Source organism: Somniosus microcephalus, chromosome 18 (assembly GCF_052327205.1).
Source record: "Somniosus microcephalus isolate GS21.2 chromosome 18, FLI_Smic_1.0, whole genome shotgun sequence".
Lineage (NCBI taxonomy): Eukaryota > Metazoa > Chordata > Chondrichthyes > Squaliformes > Somniosidae > Somniosus > Somniosus microcephalus.
In genome coordinates, this window is record NC_141004.1 from 2,431,017 (window position 1) to 2,451,830 (window position 20,814).

General features: G+C 44.4%; 1 protein-coding gene and 1 long non-coding RNA gene across 2 annotated transcripts in view; one reads left to right on the plus strand and one right to left on the minus strand.

The window, feature by feature from the left end:
- The first annotated feature begins 205 nt into the window (after positions 1-205).
- LOC147104976 (uncharacterized) overlaps positions 206-20,814 on the plus strand; it is a 72,524-nt gene continuing 51,915 nt past the window's right edge. Inside the window, exon 1 of the long non-coding RNA XR_015081662.1 lies at positions 206-2,252. This is a non-coding gene — a long non-coding RNA (uncharacterized LOC147104976). The remainder of the gene's footprint in view (positions 2,253-20,814) is intronic.
- The window catches only part of slc16a4 (solute carrier family 16 member 4), a 187,031-nt gene continuing 181,642 nt past the window's right edge, over positions 15,426-20,814 (minus strand). Inside the window, exon 10 of the mRNA XM_086010961.1 lies at positions 15,426-19,168. Coding sequence (XP_085867087.1) covers positions 18,915-19,168 — 254 coding nt within the window. The 3' untranslated portion in view covers positions 15,426-18,914. The remainder of the gene's footprint in view (positions 19,169-20,814) is intronic.

Here is a 20,814-nt window from a genome sequence, read left to right on the forward strand (position 1 = left end):
TCTCTCTCTCTCTCTCTACACTCTCTCTCTCTCTCTCTCTCTCTCTCTCTCTCTCTCTCTCTCTCACACTCTCTCTCTCTACACTCTCTCTACACTCTCTCTCTCTCTCTCTCTCTCTCTCTCTCCTTCTCTCTCTCCTTCTCTCTCTCCTCTCTCTCTCTCTCTCTCCTCTCTCTCTCCTCTCTCTCCTCTCTCTACCCTCTCCCCTCTCTATCCTCCCCCCTCCCTCCCCCTCCCCCCATCACTGTTTAGCACCCTGCTGCTGCATGTGTAAGACCTGGAGTAAGGCCACGATTTAACCCAGTGTGATACCTCCTGCCGATGCTCGCCTGTGGGAAAATAACCACTTGGATGAGCTACTGGAGAACAACTGGAAGCTGCACCATTCAGAAACTAGTTTCAGGAAGGAAAGAGGAAAAGATTGTAAAATAAAATAAACCCCACACTATTTCTCTTTCAGGTGCTGATAGACCTGATGTAAGTTTCCAATTTTGATTGTAAGGCGATATTTAATGGTTTGTAGAATGAAATTTCTCTAATGCCTATCGTTTTGTAATCTACAGATCCCTTATTGCTTTACTGTGAACTCATTCAGGTAAGGAGACTTGCTGCTGAGTTTGTTGCTAACGGATACTTTACACCCCAAATGCAAGTGTTTCTCCTTCTCCAGGTGAGGGACCATCGATTAATTATATATCCTGCTGTAACACCAGCTTTGCGGCAAACTATCCTTGTTAAAATTTATAAAATATTATACGGTTAATTTTGCTAGCTTTATTAGGCAGGGCTTTATACTAGTAGAAAATAAATTAAAATCTGACACCAAAAGGAGCTTCTTCACCCAAAAGGACATATATGTCTACCAGGCAGGGGAATCGAGATTTCACACACGGGTGGATGCTGGTTAGGGAGAGTTACTGTACTGAAAGGTCTGCCTTGACTTTCCTTATGTTTATTATTTTAATTCTTTGGCTTGTGATCTGGTGGAAGGCAACTCTCCATTGACTGTTCAGTGAAAGGATTTCGAAAAGCAGACAGTCCGCTATGAAAAGCAAAGTAGTGAAGGGTGCATCATCTAAAACAAAAAGACAAAAGACAGTGGAAACCCAGTAGGTTGATCAGTATCTGAGAGAAATGTTTAACCCTATTTTTCATTTTCAAATGTTTACTGGCCAGCTGGATATTTGTAACGGTGGATGGTCAGTTTATCCACTCTGAATTTTGATCGAGGCTTGAACCCTGTCTGCCTGTTCTGGTGGTTCAGGTTAGGATCCCACGCACTGTTGGATGAGCAGAATGTTTGTGTTCTTCTGGCCAACATATCTCCTCAATCAACACCACCAAAAGCAAATGAACGGATCATTCTTCTCGTTGCTACTTCTGGTACAAATGACTAGAGCATTCACCAAATAACAGTCACTGTACTTCCAAAAAGCATCTATGCTGTGAAGCAATTTGAGATATTTTAATGTCATGATACCATGCTACATAAATGCAAGTCTTTTTTTTAATATTTGCCGACCGAGCAAACTTGTGTTCACACTGTGTTGGACATATCCTGAACATTGGCTGGTTTGTGGTGGTTGCTGTGTTGGTTTTCTAGCCTCGCATGCACCAGTGAGAAGAGCATTTAAGAAATGAATTGTCGAGGTGATCTAGGCATGGGTTAGGGTAGAAAGAACTTGTATTTACAGTGTGTCTGGTCCCGTCTCTGATGCGTCCAAAAGTGCTCCATGTGTAGTGAATTTCTGCTGTTGTATCAGCAAACAATTTGCCCACGACAAATTGCACAGATGGCATTGAGGTGAATGACCAGTTAATCTTCGAAGGACGGCACGTCTGACAGTGAAGCATTCCTCATTACTGCAGTGAGCTTGACTTGAACACACAACTCTATAACTTGGAGCTGAGTGCGAACAAATTGAGCTAAACTGACACTTGTAGATGGGGTATAAGCGGGCAGTGTTCCAGAGGTGGAAAAATCCACTCGTGGAAATTTGGGATTGACAGCTCAGCCCAGAATTGGATTGATGCTGAGGTTATGTTTCATTTAGATGTAGTCCAAATGGGAAGCCTTGGACATTGATGGCGTCCAGACCAGAGCTGCATATGTACTGGCAGGAATCAAAAAGAATGGCTTTGGTTTTGCAGATGTGGAGTTGGAAGAAACTTTGACTCTTCCAGGACTTGCTGGACAGACAGAAGAAGGGAGCTGGAATGGAGCTGTGGGAGCACAGGAGGCATCCATACAGGTACGGTAGAAAAACCATCTGAAGAGATGCGCTGAGCACATTAGGACAGAGCAGAGTGCAACCAAAGCTACTTCTCTATTCTATAGCTGTTGACTCCTATGGCCCAGGTGGCCCACAGTCAGTGGCCAGATGAAGGTAAATGGCTGGATTTTGTTGGACCCATGACAGAATCAGCCTTTTTTCCCCTCGCCTTTGCACTTGCTGCCAGTCTAAATGTGATTATTAAAGGTACACCAGCAACAGTGTAGTTTCCACTCTGTATGCACATACTTGATGACGACGTCATGTATATGCCGCAGTCCCATGTACGTTTACACATTATGATGCAGCTAGTTGCAGTCCTCCTCAGTATTGACTGTCCCCCCCTCCCCCCAATTTTATACTATGCATATTTAATAATTCTTTAGAAAAAGGTTAGTGCCAGAGGACAGGCGGATAGCTAACATAATACGTATATTTAAGAAGGGGGATAGAACATGTCCAGGGAATTATAGACCAGTCAGCTTAACATCGGTGGTAGGAAAAATAATGGAATTCCTACTAAAGGAGAAAATAGAAGAACATCTAGAAACCAAAAATATGATAATGAATAGTCAACCTGGATTTCAAAAGGGAAAGTCTTGCTTGACCAACCTTATTGAATTTTTTGAAGAGGTAACAGAGAGAATAGACAATGGTAATGCAGTAGATGTAATTTATCTGGATTTTCAAAAGGCCTTCGATAAGTTACCCCATAATAGACTGATGAACAAGGTCAGAGAATGCGGAGTCAGGGGACAAGTAGCAGAATGGATTGCTGGCTGGCTTCAAGACAGAAAGCAGAGAGTGGGAGTAAAGGGTAGCTATTCACAGTAGCAGAAGGTGGGTAGTGGTGTTCCACAAGGATCAGTGCTGGGACCACTGCTGTTCACAATTTACATTAATGATTTAGACTTGGGAATCAAAAACGCAATTCCTAAATTTGCAGGTGACACCAAATTGGGGGGGTCTAGTCAATATTGAGGAGGACTGCAACAAGTTACAGGAGGACATTAATAAACTTGCAGAATGGGCATATAATTGGCAAATTAAGTTCAACAGATAAATGTGAGGTATTACATTTTGGTAGGAAGAATAGGGAGGTCACATCACTTGGAAGGTGCGAGTCTTGGTGAGGTAGAGGAACAAAGGGATCTAGGAGTACAAACACACAAATCACCTAAAAGTTGTGACACAGGTTAGCAAGGCCATAAAAAAGCAAACCAAGCACTAGGGTTTATTTCTAGAGGGATAGAATTGAAAAGTGGGGAAGTTATGCTAAACCTGTATCGAACCTTGGTTGGACCACACTTGGAGTACTGCGTACAGTCCTGGTCGCCATATTATAAAAAGGATATAGAGGCACTGGAGAGGGAGCAGAGAAGATTTACAAGGATGATACCAGAAATGCGAGGGTATACATGTCAGGAAAAGATGAACAGGCTGGGTCTCTTCTCTTTGAAAAAAGAAGGCTGAGGGGTGAACTAATAGAAGTCTTTTAAAATTATGAAAATTTTTTGTAAGAGTGGATACTGAGAGAATGTTTCCACTTGTGGGGAAGAACATAACTAGAGGCCAGCAATATAAGATAGTCACCAAGAAATCCAATAGGGAATTCAGAAGAAACTTCTTTACCCAGAGAGTGGTGAGAATGTGAAACTCGCTACCACAGGGAGTGGTTGAAGCGAATCGTGTAGATGCATTTAAGGGGAAGCTAGACAAGCATATGAGGAGAAGGGAATAGAGGGATATGCTGATAGATTTAGATGAGGAAAGACAGGAGGAGGCTCGAGTGGAGCATAAACACCGGCATGGAATGGTTGGGCCGAATGGCCTGTTTCTGTGCTATATATCCTGTGTAATTATGTCATGACATAATTACAATGCGCACATGTAGTGGCTGCTCTATGCTTGCTTTTTCTCTTCGACACAGATTTGCAGGGACCAGTCGCACGACTTAAAGGTACAATCAGAAGAGCAGGGCTCTCGGTCGCTCTACTGGACACAACCCATAATATAAATTCAACCATGTTGAAGGGGGAATAAGCTTCAGTCCCTTTCTGCACTCTGGGGACATGCTGTCGGTGACTTACCAGAGCATCAGAAACCAGGCTGAAGAAGGAGTGGTGAGAGTTGAGCACATAGTTAGGTGACTAACGTATGATCATAGGCATTGGAGACAAATGACAAGGTAACAGATGGGTTGAGGGGGTATTTTTTTTTTTTTTAACGAGACTGATGACTGTGGTTTGAAAAAGGGTGAGGACAACATCTTGGCAAATAACCATTGTACATGACTTGCATGGTATACACAACTCTTGGTATACATTTCTCAAATGGAACCCATTTTATGTTTCCAAATTCTACTCTAGAATTCTGTAATACAAACAAAAGATATGAACTTATTTTCCATATTTACAGATTAAACTTAACCACTAGTTTTCTGTTTCAAAGAGGATACCTTCTTTCTTGAACAGGTGGCTGTGTTAATAAAGGATGGAATCACTGCAATAGTGAGAAATGATATTGGGTCAAAGGATCAGGATAGTGAAACGGTTTGGGTGGAGATAAGGAATAATAAGGGGAAAAAGTCACTAGTGGGCGTAGTCTATCGGCCTCCTAACAGTTGCAACTCTATTGGTCGGAGTATAAATCAGGAAATAGTTGGGGCTTGTAATAAGGGAACAGCTATAATCATGGGAGATTTTAACTTTCATATTGACTGGACAAATCAAATTGGGCAGGGCAGCCTTGAGGAAGAGTTCATAGAGTGCATTAGGGACGGGTTCCTTGAGCAGTATGTTACTGAACCAACCAGGGGGCAGGCAATCTTAGACCTGGTCCTGTGTAATGAGACAGGATTAATAAAAAATGTCCTAGTAAAGGATCCCCTTGGAATGAGTGACCATAACATGGTTGAATTCCAAATTCAGTTGGAGGGTGAGAGAGTTGGATCTCAAACCAGCGTACTAAGCTTAAATAAAGGAGACTATGAAGGTATGAGAGCAGAGTTGACTAAAGTGGACTGGGAAAATAGATTAAGGTGCAAGACAAGTGGTGTACATTCAAGGAGATATTTCACAACTTTCAAGAAAAATATATTCCACTGAGGAAAAAGGGGCGTAAAAGAAAAGACAGCCATCCGTGGCTAAGTAAAGTAATAAAGGATAGTATCTGACTGAAAACAAGGGCATATAAAGTAGCCAAATCTAGTGGGAGGATAGAAGATTGGGAAGCATTTAAAAGCCAGCAAAGAATAACTAAAAGATTAATTAAGAAAGGGAAGATAGATTATGAAAGTAAACTAGCAAAAAATATAAAAACAGATAGCAAGAGTTTCTACAGTTATATAAAAAGAAAAAGGGTGGCTAAAGTGAATGTTGGTCCCTTAGAGGACGAGACCGGGAAATTAGTAGTGGGGAACATGGAGATGGCATATATTTTGTATCAGTCTTTACAGTAGAGGACACTAAAAATATCCCAACACTGGACAAACAGGGGGCTATAGGGGGGGGAGGAGCTAAACACGATTAAAATCACTAAGGAGATGGTACTCGGTAAGATAATGGGACTTAAGGCGGATAAATCCCCTGGACCCGATGGCTTACATCCTAGGGTCTTGAGAGAAATAGTGGTAGGGATTGCGGATGCATTGGTGGTAATTTTCCAAAACTCCCTGGATTCAGGAAAGGTCCCAGCAGATTGGAAAACTGCTAATGTAACGCCCTTATTTAAAAAGGGGGGTAGACAAAAGGCTGGAAACTATAGACCAGTTAGCCTAACATCTGTGGTTGGCAAAATGTTAGAGTCCATTATTAAGGAAGCAGTAACAGGACATTTGGATAAGCATAATTTAATCGGACAGAGTCAGCATGGTTTTATGAAGGGGAAGTCATGTTTGACAAATTTGCTCGAATTCTTTGAGGATGTAACAAACAGGATGGATAAAGGGGAACCAGTGGATGTAGTGTATTTGGACTTCCAAAAGGCATTTGACAAGGTGCCACACAAAAGATTACTGCACAAGATAAAAAATCACGGGATTGGGTGTAATATACTGGCATGGGTGGAAGATTGGCTATCTAACAGAAAACAGAGAGTTGGGATAAATGGTTCATTCTCGGGTTGGCAATCAGTAACTAGTGGTGTTCCGCAGGGGTCAGTGCTGGGACCCCAACTCTTTACAATCTATATTAACGATTTGGAGGAGGGGATCAAGTGCAACATATCTAAGTTTGCCAACGGTACACAGATGGGAGGGAAAGCAGTGAGTGAGGAGGACATAAAAAACCTGCAAAAGGACATACAGGCTAAGTGAGTGGGCAGAAATTTGGCAGATGGAATATAATGTTGGAAAGTGTGAGGTTATGCACTTTGGCAGAAAAAATCAAAGAGCAAGTTATTATCTAAATGGAGAGAAACTGCAAAGTGCTACAGTACAAAGGGATCTGGGGGTCCTGGTGCATGAAACACAGAAGGTTAGTATGCAGGTACAGCAGGTGATCAGGAAGGCCAATGGAATCTTGGCTTTTAATGCAAGGGGGATGGAGTATAAAAGCAGGGAAGTCTTGCTTCAGTTATACAGGGTACTGGTGAGGCCACACCTGGAATATTGTGTTCAGTTTTGGTTTCCATATTTAAGAAAAGATATACTTGCTCTCGAGGCAGTTCAGAGAAGGTTCACTCGGTTGATTCCGGAGATGAGGGGGTTGACTTATGAGGAAGGTTGAGTAGGTTGGGCCTCTACTCATTGGAATTCAGAAGAATGAGAGGCGATCTTATCGAAACATATAAGATTGTGAGGGGGCTTGATCGGGTGGATGCGGGGAGGATGTTTCCACTGATGGGTGAGACTAGAACTAGGGGGCATAATCTTAGAATAAGGGGCTGCCGTTTGAAAACTGAGATGAGGAGAAACTTCTTCACTCAGAGGGTGGTAAATCTATGGAATTTGCTACCCCAGAGAGCTGTGGAAGCTGCAACATTAAATACATTTAAAACAGAGATAGACAGTTTCCTAGCTGATAAGGGAATTAGGGGTTACGGGGAGCGGGCAGGGAAGTGGAGGTGAGTCTAGGTTCGGATCAGCCATGATCCTATTGAATGGCGGAGCAGGCCCGAGCGGCCGTATGGCCTACTCCTGCTCCTACTTCTTATGTATGTTCTTATGTTCTAGAACTTTCAGACCTTGCTGTAGGACTTTGCAGGCTCAACCTAGAATGAGTCCGAGAATTTTTCTCCAAGGCTGACCTTGATCTACATTTGGACTCTACATTTTCAGACTGTTTGCTTGATTCAGGCTCGGATTTAAATTCTGACTTTGTCTTGAACTTGTTTCTGGTACGTCTGATGTAGGATTTGTTACTGGTACTCTGCTTGTAATAAGACTATCTGACTCATCAGAATAAATGGCATCAACTCCTTCCACTTCTGTAGGTGAGATATGATCAATGTGAACAAACCTAATCTTTCCATGATCAAACATCTTGACCAAATATGTGCGAGGGCCACATATCTTCACTACTCTTCCTGGTAACCACTTTAACCACTTACGGTGATGGTTCTTCACTCTAACCTTCTGGTTCAACTTCACACTTCTCTCTCTAACTCTACCTGGTGGAAGCAGTGGCTTTGCTGTGGAATGGGAGGGAAGTTCCAGTATGTTGGAGGGAATGAGGTGGTAGAGGTCATGGCCTCCGTATTTGAAACTTCACTCTATGGTTTCTTCACATTTAGAAATGTCAGAAATGAGGATGGAGGAGTGGGGAGAAACATAGAAACATAGAAGATAGGAGCAGGAGTCGGCCATTCGGCCCCTCGAGCCTGCTCCACCATTCAATGAGATCATGGCTGATCATCCAAATTCAGTACCCTGTCCCTGCTTTCTCCCCATATCCCTTGATCCCTTTAGCCTCAAGAAATATATCCAACTCTTTCTTGAATATATTAATGAACTGGCCTCCACCGCCCTCTGTGGCAGAGAATTCCACAGGTTCACCACTCTCTGGGTGAAGAAATTCCTCCTCATTTCAGTCCTAAATGGCTTACCCCTTATCCTTAGACTATGACCCCTGGTTCTGGACTCCCCGGCCATCCGAAACATCCTTCCTGCATCTAGTCTGTCCAGACCTGACAGAATTTTATAGGTTTCGATGAGATCCCCTCTTAATCTTCTAAACTCCAGTGAGTATAAGCCCAATCGACACAATCTCTCTTCATACGTCATTCCTGCCATCCCAGGTATCAGCCTGGTGAATCTTCGCTGCACTCCCTCCATGGCAAGAACATCCTTCCTCAGGTAAGGTGACCAAAACTGCACACAATACTCAAGGTGCGGTCTCACCAAGGCCCTGTACAACTGTAGCAAGACATCCTTGTTCCTGTATTCAAACCCTCTTGCTACGAAGGCCAACATACCATTTGCCTTCTTAACCGCCTGCTGCACCTGCATGCTTACCTTCAGCGACTGGTGCACAATAACACCCAGGTCTCTCTGCACTTCCCCATCTCCCAATCTATTGCCATTCAAATAATAATCTGCCTTCCTGTTTTTGCCACCAAAGTGGATAACCTCACATTTATCCACATTATAGTGCATTTGCCATGTTTCTGCCCAATCACCCAACCTGTCCAAATCGTACTGGAGTTTCACGACATCCTCCTCACAGCTTACCCTTCCACCCAGCTTTGTGTCGTCTGCAAATTTGGAGATATTACATCCAATTCCCTCGTCCAGATCATTAATATATATTGTGAACAGCTGGGGCCCTAGGACCGATCCTTGCCGTACCCCACTAGTCACTGCCTGCCACTCGGAAAACGACCCGTTTATTCCAACTCTTTGCTTTCTGTCCGCCAACCAGTTCTCTATCCAAGTCAATACCTTGCCCCCAATCCCATGTGCTTTAACTTTACACGCTAATCTCTTATGCGGGACCTTATCGAAAGCCTTCTGAAAGTCCAAATACACCACATCCACTGGTTCTCCCTTATCTATTTTACCAGTTACATCCTCAAAAAATTCCAGTAGATTAGTCAAGCACGATTTACCTTTTGTAAACCCGTGTTGACTTTGTCCGATCCTGTCACTGCTTTCCAAGTGCTCTGCTATTACATCCTTTATAATGGACTCTAGCATTTTCCCCACTACCGATGTCAGGCTTACCGGTCTGTAATTCCCTGCTTTTTCTCTACCACCTTTTTGGTGGATGAAGAGGCGGTGGTTTAGAGGAGGAGTTCGATGGTTCTCCATCCCTAGGATGACCCTGGAATAATAGGCTTTGACTGCAAGAAGGGAGTGATCATGGAGTTGGTCAGGCCAAATCTGACAGCCAAGCCACTGTACACCACGCACGCACGCACACTGCAGTCCACACAAGTGGCTGTTGTATATAATGAACAATGAGGAGCTGGGAGACTGCTGGAGGTCTGATGGGCATGAGGGAGTCAGTTATGGAACCAACACAGCTATGGAAAATCCTCCCTGTGCAGTTAAGAATGTGATTTAAAAAAACAAGAGTGACTGGTAGACGGGACTGTGGAGGAGCAAGAACTAAATCATAGATTTTTGCTCCTGTGTTAGCAATGTAACTTTGGGCTGTGGCTACATTTACACAGGTTAGAGAACAATTTTATCAACTAGATTTAAATGAGCTGACCAAGAAAGTGACATTATTGGCATTGTGTAAACCCAGCCCCTGTGAGCTACACACTGAGTCTGTGCAGCACTGCACTCGTCACAAGCTGAGTCTGGCTGGAGCTCATTAAGGGTAATAATTCCTAGTTGTATAGCTGAAATTACAGAATTTTCCAGTTTTATGCAAGATAATGTTTCAAGCTTACAGTTCAGACATGATGGAACTAAAATGGTGTAACTCGAATTTGAACAAGCTGTGCTTAATAAAGTTACTTTTTTCCTTGCACCTGTGTTATCTGTGAATTCTTTCCTCTGTGGTTGGCAGTGTTGGCTCGGAGTCCAGGGTATATCTGAAACATGTGAAAGGTCGTAGTAATCGGCAGCACTTGTGTGGGACAAGTGTTTCACCAACTGGATGTTCTATAAATTGTTTCTTGTCAAGCAGATTTATCAGCTTGGTAATCACTTGGCTGCTTATTTATTCTGGAGATGTGGGCAACGCTGGCAAGTTAGTATTGGCCATGCCTGGGGTCAGTGAGAGTCCACCACATAGTGTGGGGCTGGAGTCATGTGTAGGACGACAAGTTCCAGTTGGGTTTTTATGATAATCCAGCAACTTTCATAGTCATTTTTCTGGTGCCAGTTCACCAATTACTAAGTTTATTGAATTTAATTCCATAACTTGCCCTGGTGGGGGTTTGAACACCATCCCCTGGGTTTGCCAGTCCAGTGCCATAACTGCTAGACTACCATACCTGAAGGGGGAATGGGTGGTGTCGTGAGTTAGCGTGCTATTCCTTTGGATGAGATCCACCTGCGTGTTCAGGTGGTTAAGGATGAGCCCCTCGGTGAGTCTCTCATCATAGGGGAGTGGCTGAAATCCTGCCCAGGCCCTGGGCAGTGATCCTGAGCACCACCCCAGGACAGAGTTTCCCAGTTCTTTTCCTTTCTCGCCCTCCATGAACTGACACACGTGACCCAGTCAAATCAAAGTGCTGAGAAGTTAGTATTCAAATATTCTTTGCATCTTATCATTTTATCAATAGTAATTATTGATGGTAATGATATCTTGAAAACAGCCGAGGAAACATTGCTGATGCCACTGAATAGCTCCAAGTGTACAGCTGTCTCCGTCCGTTCACGGCTCATGTTGAGTGTTAAGCTCCTGTTACAGGCTGACTTTCAGCTGCTGTGAATATTTCAAGTTTGCTTCAATTTATTATTTGACAACTTTTAAAAATAATCCCCATGGGAAGTATTTTACGTGATATTCTAGAGCTTTTCTGCGAGCTGATTGGGGCCCACCAGATTCTAAACAGGAAAAAAGCTAGTTGTGAAGATCTAACTAGTTTTGTTGCACAGGAGGATTTGCTCAAACTTTATGTAGAGACTTGTCTCTTTAAACCTTCCTGTTTTTTGGGTCCCGACTCCACTTACTGCAGTTTTACCTGGAGATTTGTGCCTGTCGAGGGTTTATACTGAGCTGATTCAGCTAGGCCGCAGCGCTGCTCTGATCCACACGGAGGTGCCAACTTCACGTGTTTGCTTGGCAGGTGGAATGGACAGTAATACTAACTGGTCTGGAGTGTTTAAAGGAGAGTTTGTGGCCTCCGGAGGGGAAAAGAGAGGCCAGTCATGTTTCCGAACACTCGCTGACGCGTGCTGGATAGTGCGTGTACAGTTGGTTACGACTGATCTCTGATTTATCCTCCCAATATAGTGGAATAGCCTATCACTACTTGCTGTCTAAGCTCTCCTTGCATGTGATGGTGCCTACACAATGGAGGAAAGGGACCTGCAAAAGTCAACGGTTGTGTGACTTGTCATCAAATCTACAGCACAGAAGGAGGCCATTCGGCCCATCGTGCCTGTGCCGGCTCTTTGAATGAGCTCTCCCGTTAGTCCCACTCCCCTGCTCTTTCCCCACAGCCCGGCAAATTTTTCCTTTTCAAATATTTATCCAATTCCCTTTTGAAAGTTACTATTGAATCTGCTCCCACCGCCCTTTCAGGCAGCGCGTTCCAGATCATAATGCAGGAAAAAGCAGATGAAAGTTATCAGGGTGGGTTTTAAAATGGGGCAGCTGAACTCTAATCGAAAAATTGGCTTCTTTGTTTCTGGTTTCCCGTGGGCTGGGGCACTAGCGCACCGTTAATTGTGTCAGTGTTGGCAGTGGCTTGTAACCTTTATGGCAGGTGAGGCACAGCTGTACATGGCAACGAACCCAACCTGTGGACACCACCACCAACCTTAGAAGCTGTATGAGACTCGGTTGTCCAATAACTTTCCGGTGTGACATACTCCCTCATACTGCCGCGGTAAGTTGGAGAATGAGAATAGGACGGCACATAAATGTAACCCCTGTACCTGGATTCCAGGTGAGGAAGTGCCTCACTTGACGAGCTGCCTCTGTGTCGGCCTTGTGCAATACATTTCCATCCTGTGGCTCCAGGGCTACTGTACATAGTAATTACAGCATAGAAACAGGCCATTCAGCCCAACAGGTCTATGATTGTGTTTATGCTCCATATGAGCCTCCTCCCACTCTACTTCATCTCACCCTATCAGCATATCTTTCTATTCCTTTCTCCTTCATGTACTTATCCAGCTTCCCCTTAAATGCATCAATGCTGTTTGCCTCAACCACTCCGTATGATGGCGAGTTCCTTGGTGTTTAGTCGTGTTTGTATAACTGTTTCAATGATTTTACATGCCTTGTTTGCAGAATATATTGTGTCATAGTTTCTGAAACCAATGAGGTCCATCAGTAATCTCCATAATACCAAGCTACCTGCTGTACAACAGCAAGGTGTACAGATCAGAAAGCACCAGGTTTGATCCCTGGCACACGGACCATTTTGGACATAGCAGACAGTTTTATTCTGCAGTTAGCACACAAAGACACTCTTGTGCCCTGAGGCTAAGGGAGCGTGCCAGCAGCGAGCTCTCACCGTGTAGCAGTCGATCATCAGAGGCTTTCCTCTGGCTCAGATAGTGAAGCTCTGGACTGCAGCCCAGGAGTCCCACACACCGTGCTGCTGTGTGTTGCTCACCTTCCTTGGGTTAGTTGGTGTTGAATTGTTTTAAGTGAGCAGTTTAAGTTATTACACATCCTCGTTTACTATCTTTCACTCCTTTTTTAAATAAGGAGCTTTTCGTGGGTGAAATGACCATGTCTGAACTTGGTGACGATGCAAGCTGTTTGGTGGCTGATTGATCTCTTGTCTCTGTCCCTATTGGTCACTACAGATCATTAACGAGCAGCACCAATAGAGAAGCCCATCAGATTTTAAGAACTATCTAACTGTGAGGTAGAGGATGTGTCTTCCCCCATCCAGTTAATCTGTAATCTATCACTACCCCTATTGTTCCAGTACAGCTACAACACTGGCATCTGTCCGACAATGTGGAAAGCTGCCCAGGTGTGTCCTGTCCACAAAAAGCAGGACGAATCCAATCCGACCAATTACCGCCTCATCAGTCTACTCTCAATCATCAGCAAAGTGATGGAAGGTGTCATCAACAGTGCTATCAAGCGGCACATAGTCACCAACAACCTGCTCACTGATGTTCAGTTTGGGTTCCGCCAAGACCACTCAGCTGCCGACCTCATTACAGCCTTGGTCCAAACATGGACAAAGGAGCTGAATTGCAGAGGTGAGGTGAGAGTGACTGCCCTTGACATCAAGGCAGCATTTGACCAAGGCTGGCATCGAGCCCTAGTAAAACTGAAGTCAATGGGAATCGGGGGGGGAAAACTGCACTGTTGGAGTCATATCTAGCGCAAAGGAAGATGGTTGTGGTGCTTGAAGGTGAATCATCACAACCGCAGGACATCGCTGCAGGAGTTCCTCAGGGCAGTGTTCTAGGCCCAATCATCTTCAGCTGCTTCATCAATGACCTTCCCTCTAACTTAAGGTCAGAAATGGGGATGTTTGCTGATGACTGCAGAGTGTTCAGTGCCATTCACAACTCCTCAGATAATGAAGCAGTCCATGCTTGCATGCAGCAAGACCTGGATGACGTTCAGGCTTGGGCTGACAAGTGGCAGTTAACATTTGTGCCACACAAGTGCCAGGCAATGACTATCTCTAACAAGCGGGAGTCTAAACACTGCCCCTTGACATTCAATGGCAGTAACCATCACTGACTCCCCCACCATCAACATCCTGGGGGTCACCATTGACCAGAAACTTAACTGGACCAGCCACATAAATACTGTGGCATCAAGAGCAGGTCAGAGGCTGGGTATTCTGTGCTGAGTGTCTCAACTCCTGACTCCCCAAAGCCTTTGTACCATCTACAAGGCATAAGTAAGGAGTGTGATGGAATACTCTCCACTTGCCTGGATGAGTGCAGTTCCAACAGCACTCAAGAAGCTCGACAAATGTTTAAATGTCTTAATCTAAATGTACACTCTCGGGAGCCGCAAGCCTACATTTCGTTGTACTGCACTTGTGCACTAATAATGACAATAAAAGTTGATTTGATTTTGATTTTGACCATCAAGGACAAAGCAGCCCACTTGATTGGCACCCCCTCTACCACCTTAAACATCCACTCCCTCCACCACCGGCGTACCGTGGCTGCAGTGTGTACTATCGACAAGATGCACTGCAGCAACTCACCAAGACTTCTTTGGCAGCAGCTCCCAAACCCGCAACCTCTTCCACCTTGAAGGACAGGGGCAGCAGACGCATGGGAACACCACCACCTCCAAGTTCCCCTCCAAGTCACACATCATCCTGACTTAGAAGTATATCGCCGATCCTTCATCATCGCTGGGCCAAAATCCTGGAACTCCCTCCCCTAACAGCACTGTGGGAGTACCTTCACCACACGGCCTGCAGCGGTTCAAGAAGGCAGCTCACTACCACCTTCTCAAGGGCAATCCCATAAAACCGAATATAAAAAAAAAACATGGAGTGGTTGAGGCAAATAGCATAGATGCATTTAAGAGGAAGCTAGATAAGTAGATCGGGGAAAAAGGGGTTTCTTCTTGGACTTTGCACCAGCCGATTCTGTGAGTTTCCCACCTGGTGAGTTGAGTTAAAATTAGCCTGTGGTTTTCTGAGAAATAAATGTGTTTCTCATGTGACGAGGGTATTATTGGTTACAGTGAATGGTCCAATTTGTTAATCTAAGGAACTCGGGGCTGAGATAGGATGAATATTTCCATTACACCCCCCACTTTGCCATTACTTGATTCGGCATGGGGCTAGAGTGCTGCATCCCACCAGTGCACTGGTCATTCTAGGAAGAAAATCTTAACCACACAGAATATTGAAAAGGAATAAAGAGGAGCAAATCTAGATCGTGGATGTGATCTAACCATGTCAATGTGAGTGATAACTCAGTACGGGGACACGCCTTCAATCTATGCTGGAATTTCGCAGAGGGAGCCATTCATGAAGTATTCAAACAAATTCTCCATTGTCCCATTGCCACTGTTTTGCAGTAAATTGGCTGAATGATCAGAGCCACAACAACATTTTGCCAATAACCCAGGTCTGACACACTTATCTCAAGAAAAGATGAATTTTATTCAATTTGTTTTATATACAATAAAATCTATAATGAACTTTTGCCACAGTTTTAAAAAGTATGGATCCATTGGACAGAGAAGTAAATATGGTTGATGCCTATTAATTGGGATGGATTTAATGGTAAATAAATGTTCTGTTTTTGAAACTGCCTCCAAGAAAGGGTGAAGTTAGGTCCCATGCTGAGTAATCTCAGTGCTTATTTGTGATGGGTTCCTATTTTGATATGTATGTTTATAAATTGTCTCTAAATTGTCCGACTGCTTATCCGACATCCAGTTCTGGATGAGCAGACATTTTCTCCAATTAAATATTGGGAAGACTGAAGCCATTGTTTTCGGTCCCCGCCACAAACTCCGTTCCCGAGCCACTGACTCCATCCCTCTCCCTAACATCTGTCTGAGGCTGAACCACACTGTTCGCAACCTTGGTGTCATCTTTGACCCCAAAATGAGCTTCTGACCTCATATCCACAGCATAACAAAGACCGCCTATTTCCACCTCCATAACATCGCCCGTCTCCGCCCCTGCCTCAGCTCATCTGCTGCTGAAACCATAATCCATGCCTTTGTTACCACTAGACTCAACTATTCCAACACACTCCAGGCTGGCCTCCCACATTCTACCCTACGTAAACTTGGGGTCATCCAAAACTCAGCTGCCCGTGTCCTAACTCGCACCAAGTCTCGTTCACCCATCACCCCTGTGCTCGCTGACCTACATTGGCTCCCGGTTAAGCAACGCCTCGAATTCAAAATTCTCATCCTTGTATTCAAATCCCCCCATGGCCTTGCCCCTCCCTATCTCTGTAATCTCCTCCAGCCCCACAACCCCCCCGAGATATCTGCGCTCCTCTAATTCTGCCCTCTTGAGGATCCCTGATTATAATCGCTCAACCATTGGTGGCCGTGCATTCTGTTGCCTAGGCCCTAAGCTCTGGAATGCCCTGCCTAAACCTCTCCGCCTTGCTACCTCTACCTCTCTTTCCTCCTTTTAAGATGCTCCTTAAAACCTACCTCTTTGACCAAGCTTTTGGTCACCTGCCCTAATTTATCCTCATGTGGCTCAGTGTCAAATTTGTTGTCTTTTTATACTCTTGTGAAGCACCTTGGGATGTTTTACTACGTTAAAGATGCTATATAAATGCAAGTTATTTCAGGAATGACATTTTATATGGAATTGGCTATCATTTTGTTAGTGGTCCCCCATCATCTCAAACCCAACCTCCAGATTGAAAGTCTTCCCACTTTGCTAGCTCTAAATGATCAATGGGAAACAGGTTTGGATTGTTTCAACGCAATTCCTTGTTGGTGATGGTCCCAAGCTGACACGAATTTGGTAATATACTGGCAGAAGGGCTGGTGTGTCAGGAAATCCACACTGATGCAGTAGGAATGCTCAGTTAAGATTAAGGTGTAACTTAACCTTGCTCGTGTTCTCTCCAGACTCAATTCCAAGGCCTATTTTGCTGATCACCCTACACAAATTGCAAGTTGCTGAAAATCCTCATGCTGTGCCACATTTCCCCTCCTGCCCGTGTCAACCTCCATTAGATCCCATCCCCCAAGACAATGAACTCAAAACCGTTGTCCTAACTTACAGACCCGGTCCCTACCCAATCTCTGCAAGACATCCCAGTCCATGCCCATTGGCCCTGACTCTGGCCTCCACCACTGGCGACAGGTTTTGACCAACTCACCCTTACTCCCCAAACCTCTCAGCCGTGGTATTTTTCTCCCTGCCTTTATAAACCTAGCTCCCTTCCTCCTGCTTAGCATCTGTGAAGCACCGTGGAACATCTGCTATGTTAAAGGTGATGTATAAATGCAGGTTCTTGTTTGAGACGATGCAGAGGAACCTTTACCCTGCATCTGTCCATGTAATAATGGACCTAGGAGTGATCAGTGCCATCTTTGTGTGCTTGCAATGGGGGTAAGAAATAAAAAGCTACAAATGCTGGAAATCTGAAATAGAATGCTGGAAATACACTGCTGGTCTGTCAGAATCTGTAAAGTGAAGAGACAGGTTAATGTTTTAGTTATAACCTTTCATCAGACCCATGGAGGGTTGCCTGGAAAACATTTAGCCTGTTTTTACTCTTTCAGACACAGACTGCCCTGCTGTACGTGTCCAGTGTTTATCATAGAATGGTTACAGCATGGAAGGAGGCCATTCGGCCTGTTGAGCCCGTGCCGACTTTCAGCTAGTCCCGCTCCCCTGCCCTTTTCCTGTAGCCCTACAAACCTTTTTCCTTCAGATAATTATCCAACTCCCTTTTGAAAGATAAGATTGAGTCTGCCGTTTGTTTGTTTAGGGAATTGTTTCATTCTTGAGCAGGACCCTTATCTTTGCCTTGATGAGCACAAGAAAATAATTACATTTTAAAGACTTTGTAACAGCAGTGGCTATCTGCAGTAGTCAAACACAAGCAGACATGGTGAATACAACCGACTTGCTTACAGTTTGTGTGTAGGATACCACCCACACCCTTTCCTACACTCAATGAATAAAAATAACACTTCCAAGGGAAAATTAGTTCAAGGCAACTCTTTGCAGAGTGAGTCCTCTAAGGCAAACCCAGCATTGCTGTTACTGTGCCCGGCCTATCTGGGAGTCACTTTAAAAAAAACTCACTCTGCTGAAACTTTACTCTGCACCTAACCAGGTGATAATTGATCTCGGAGTGATTGATGCCATCTGAATTGTGGGGGTGAATATTTAAAATCCAGAGTAATCGGCCAAAAAAATAACCTTCCCTAAGCAATGTCCCCTGGATCCTAAGGGCCAATACTTGTTGAAGATTCTTGTTAACTGGTACCAGTTATAATATGATTTTAAGTGTGTGGTGAGAAGGATGAGACCCTGACTCCCTAAAGTGAGGGAGGAGTGTCGATCTGTCCTTGACTTGGCGTAGTGGTTCAGGCATTACTTAAACCGCAAGCACCTTTCCAATCAGGTAGACTGGGGTGGGGTGGGCTGAAATAGAAGTCTTTGTCTCTGGCTATGAGGCCTCTGTGTGAAATGGGTTTGGGGCTCAATTCAGTTCCTGCGAGCACAGCCCAAAACCAAAAGTGACTATAGTTTGACCCAAAGTGGCAGCCTCACTTGGCGAAAGTGCAAGATGACACATGTGGGAAATGAAGTAATTGTGTTGGTGCTGTTGTGGAGACCAGTTAAAGCACATTGATAGTGTGAGTGGTTGGAAATTCCCTCTGTTTCTAATCCAGGCACTACCTGAACATCATATCGATACTAGGTGCAAAAAGTTAAAGCTTGTTCCAGTCCCATCACTGATACTCCTACCCCCTTGCTGGCCAAAAACATTCAAAACAAATATCATTTTTTTTTAAGTGGATTGCATTGAAATAAAAAAGTACAATCTTTAAATCCAGGCTCTAAGACAAGGTGACACCTTCCCAGTGTATTCGAGATTATAAATCCTTGTTGGGGAAATCACAGTCTTATTTATACGGAGCTAATGTGTTCTAGTTTCTCAGTCCTTACATCGGACGGGATGATAAGTTGCCCGTTCTGGCACTCGGCTATACAAGCCACATTTGTTATGGTCTCCATCTTCACCGTCCGAGTCTCTGCTTGCTTCCTCGCCTTGTACCTACGTGCTGTTGGCTCCAGGAAGAGAGAAACAGCAGACAGCAGGTAGCACACACCAGCCAGGTAGAAGGAACAGTCGTATGTCCGTGTGTAGTCATACAGCCAACCTGCAAAATTTACAAGAGATGTTCAGTGTAACAGGCCCAGACAACTGGGGTGAGCTATTGGCTGTTTCAAACCCTCCATCGTATCCATTACCAAGACCATTGCCTCCCTCTGCCCCACCTAAACTCTGCTGCTGAAATCCTTGTCCATACATTTATTACATCGAGGTGGAGTATTTCAATGCCATGATCATCAGCCTCCCACCCTCCACCCAACAGAAACTCATAAGAAATAGGAACTGGAGTTGGCCATTTAGCTGTTCAAGCCTGCTCCGCCATTTAACAAGATCATGGCTGATCTTCTACCTCAACTCCACCTTCCCGCACTATCCCCATATCCCTTAATTCCCTTCATTCCCAAAAATGTATCGATCTCTGTCTTGAATATACTCAACAACTGAGCAATGACTCCAACTAGTCCAGACCCCATTAAGAAAGAACACTAAATCCATAGAGTGCATAAAATGTAGATTCACCAGGATGGGAAACTGTATAAGGAGACACTTTAGCTACTAAGGCTATTGCTGAGAAGGCTGCAAGGAGATTTAATAGAGGTTAAAAAATTATGTAGAGTTTTGATGGAGTGAATAGAAAACCTATTTCATCTGCTTTGGGGTCAGTGATAAAATGGTCATCAATTTAAAATTGTCAATAAGAGCGAGGAAAGAGGTGGAGCAATGGGATTAGTTTGGGATTGTTACAGGGCTATGGGGAGAGAGCGGGGCAGTGGATTAGTTTTGAATTGATACAGGGCTATGAGGAGAGAGTGGGGCAGTGGGATTAGTTTGGGACTGATACAGGGCTATGAGGAGAGAGTGGGACAGTGGGATTATTTTTTGATTGATACAGGGCTATGGGGAGAGAGTGGGACAGTGGGATTAGTTTGGGATTGATACAGGGCTATGAGGAGAGAGTGGGACAGTGGGATTATTTTTTGATTGATACAGGGCTATGAGGAGAGAGTGGGACAGTGGGATTAGTTTGGGATTGATACAGGGCTATGAGGAGAGAGTGGGGCAGTGGGATTAGTTTGGGATTGATACAGGGCTATGAGGAGAGAGTGGGACAGTGGATTAGTTTAGAGGCCGGTGTCAGCAGCAGCAGGAGAGCAGCATTACGGTGAGTATTTAAACTCACTTTCGCAGGCTTTTTTCAGAGGCTTGCCAATATCGCAGACCGGCGGCGGTGTTCCAGAACCACGTCACGATTCAAAAAGTGACGCGGGCAAGAGATAGCAGCTGATTGGGTGAGTACGGCCAGGTGAGTATTTCTACTACTCTATAGTTTGACAGTTAAGGTTAATAGTTTATAAAGTTTAGAAGGTCTTAATTTTTGTGGTTTATAGTTTTTAAGGTCTCTGTTGTGTAGCGGGGAGTGCTAGTAAACAAGGGCCCTTGAATATATCATTTAACTAGTGTAATTAGTGGTATTGATTTGATTTAATTTGAATTAATTAAAGGTTAAGTCATGGCAGCACAGCTCGGCCCTGTGGCATGCTTCTCCTGCACTATGTGGGAAATCAGGGACACTTTCTGTAGTGTATCCAGCTGCCGCTACTGACAGATCACATTGCGGCACTGGAGCTGCGAATGGAGACATACGGGAGCATTCGCGATGCTGAGGACGTTGTGGATAGCAAATTTAGGGAG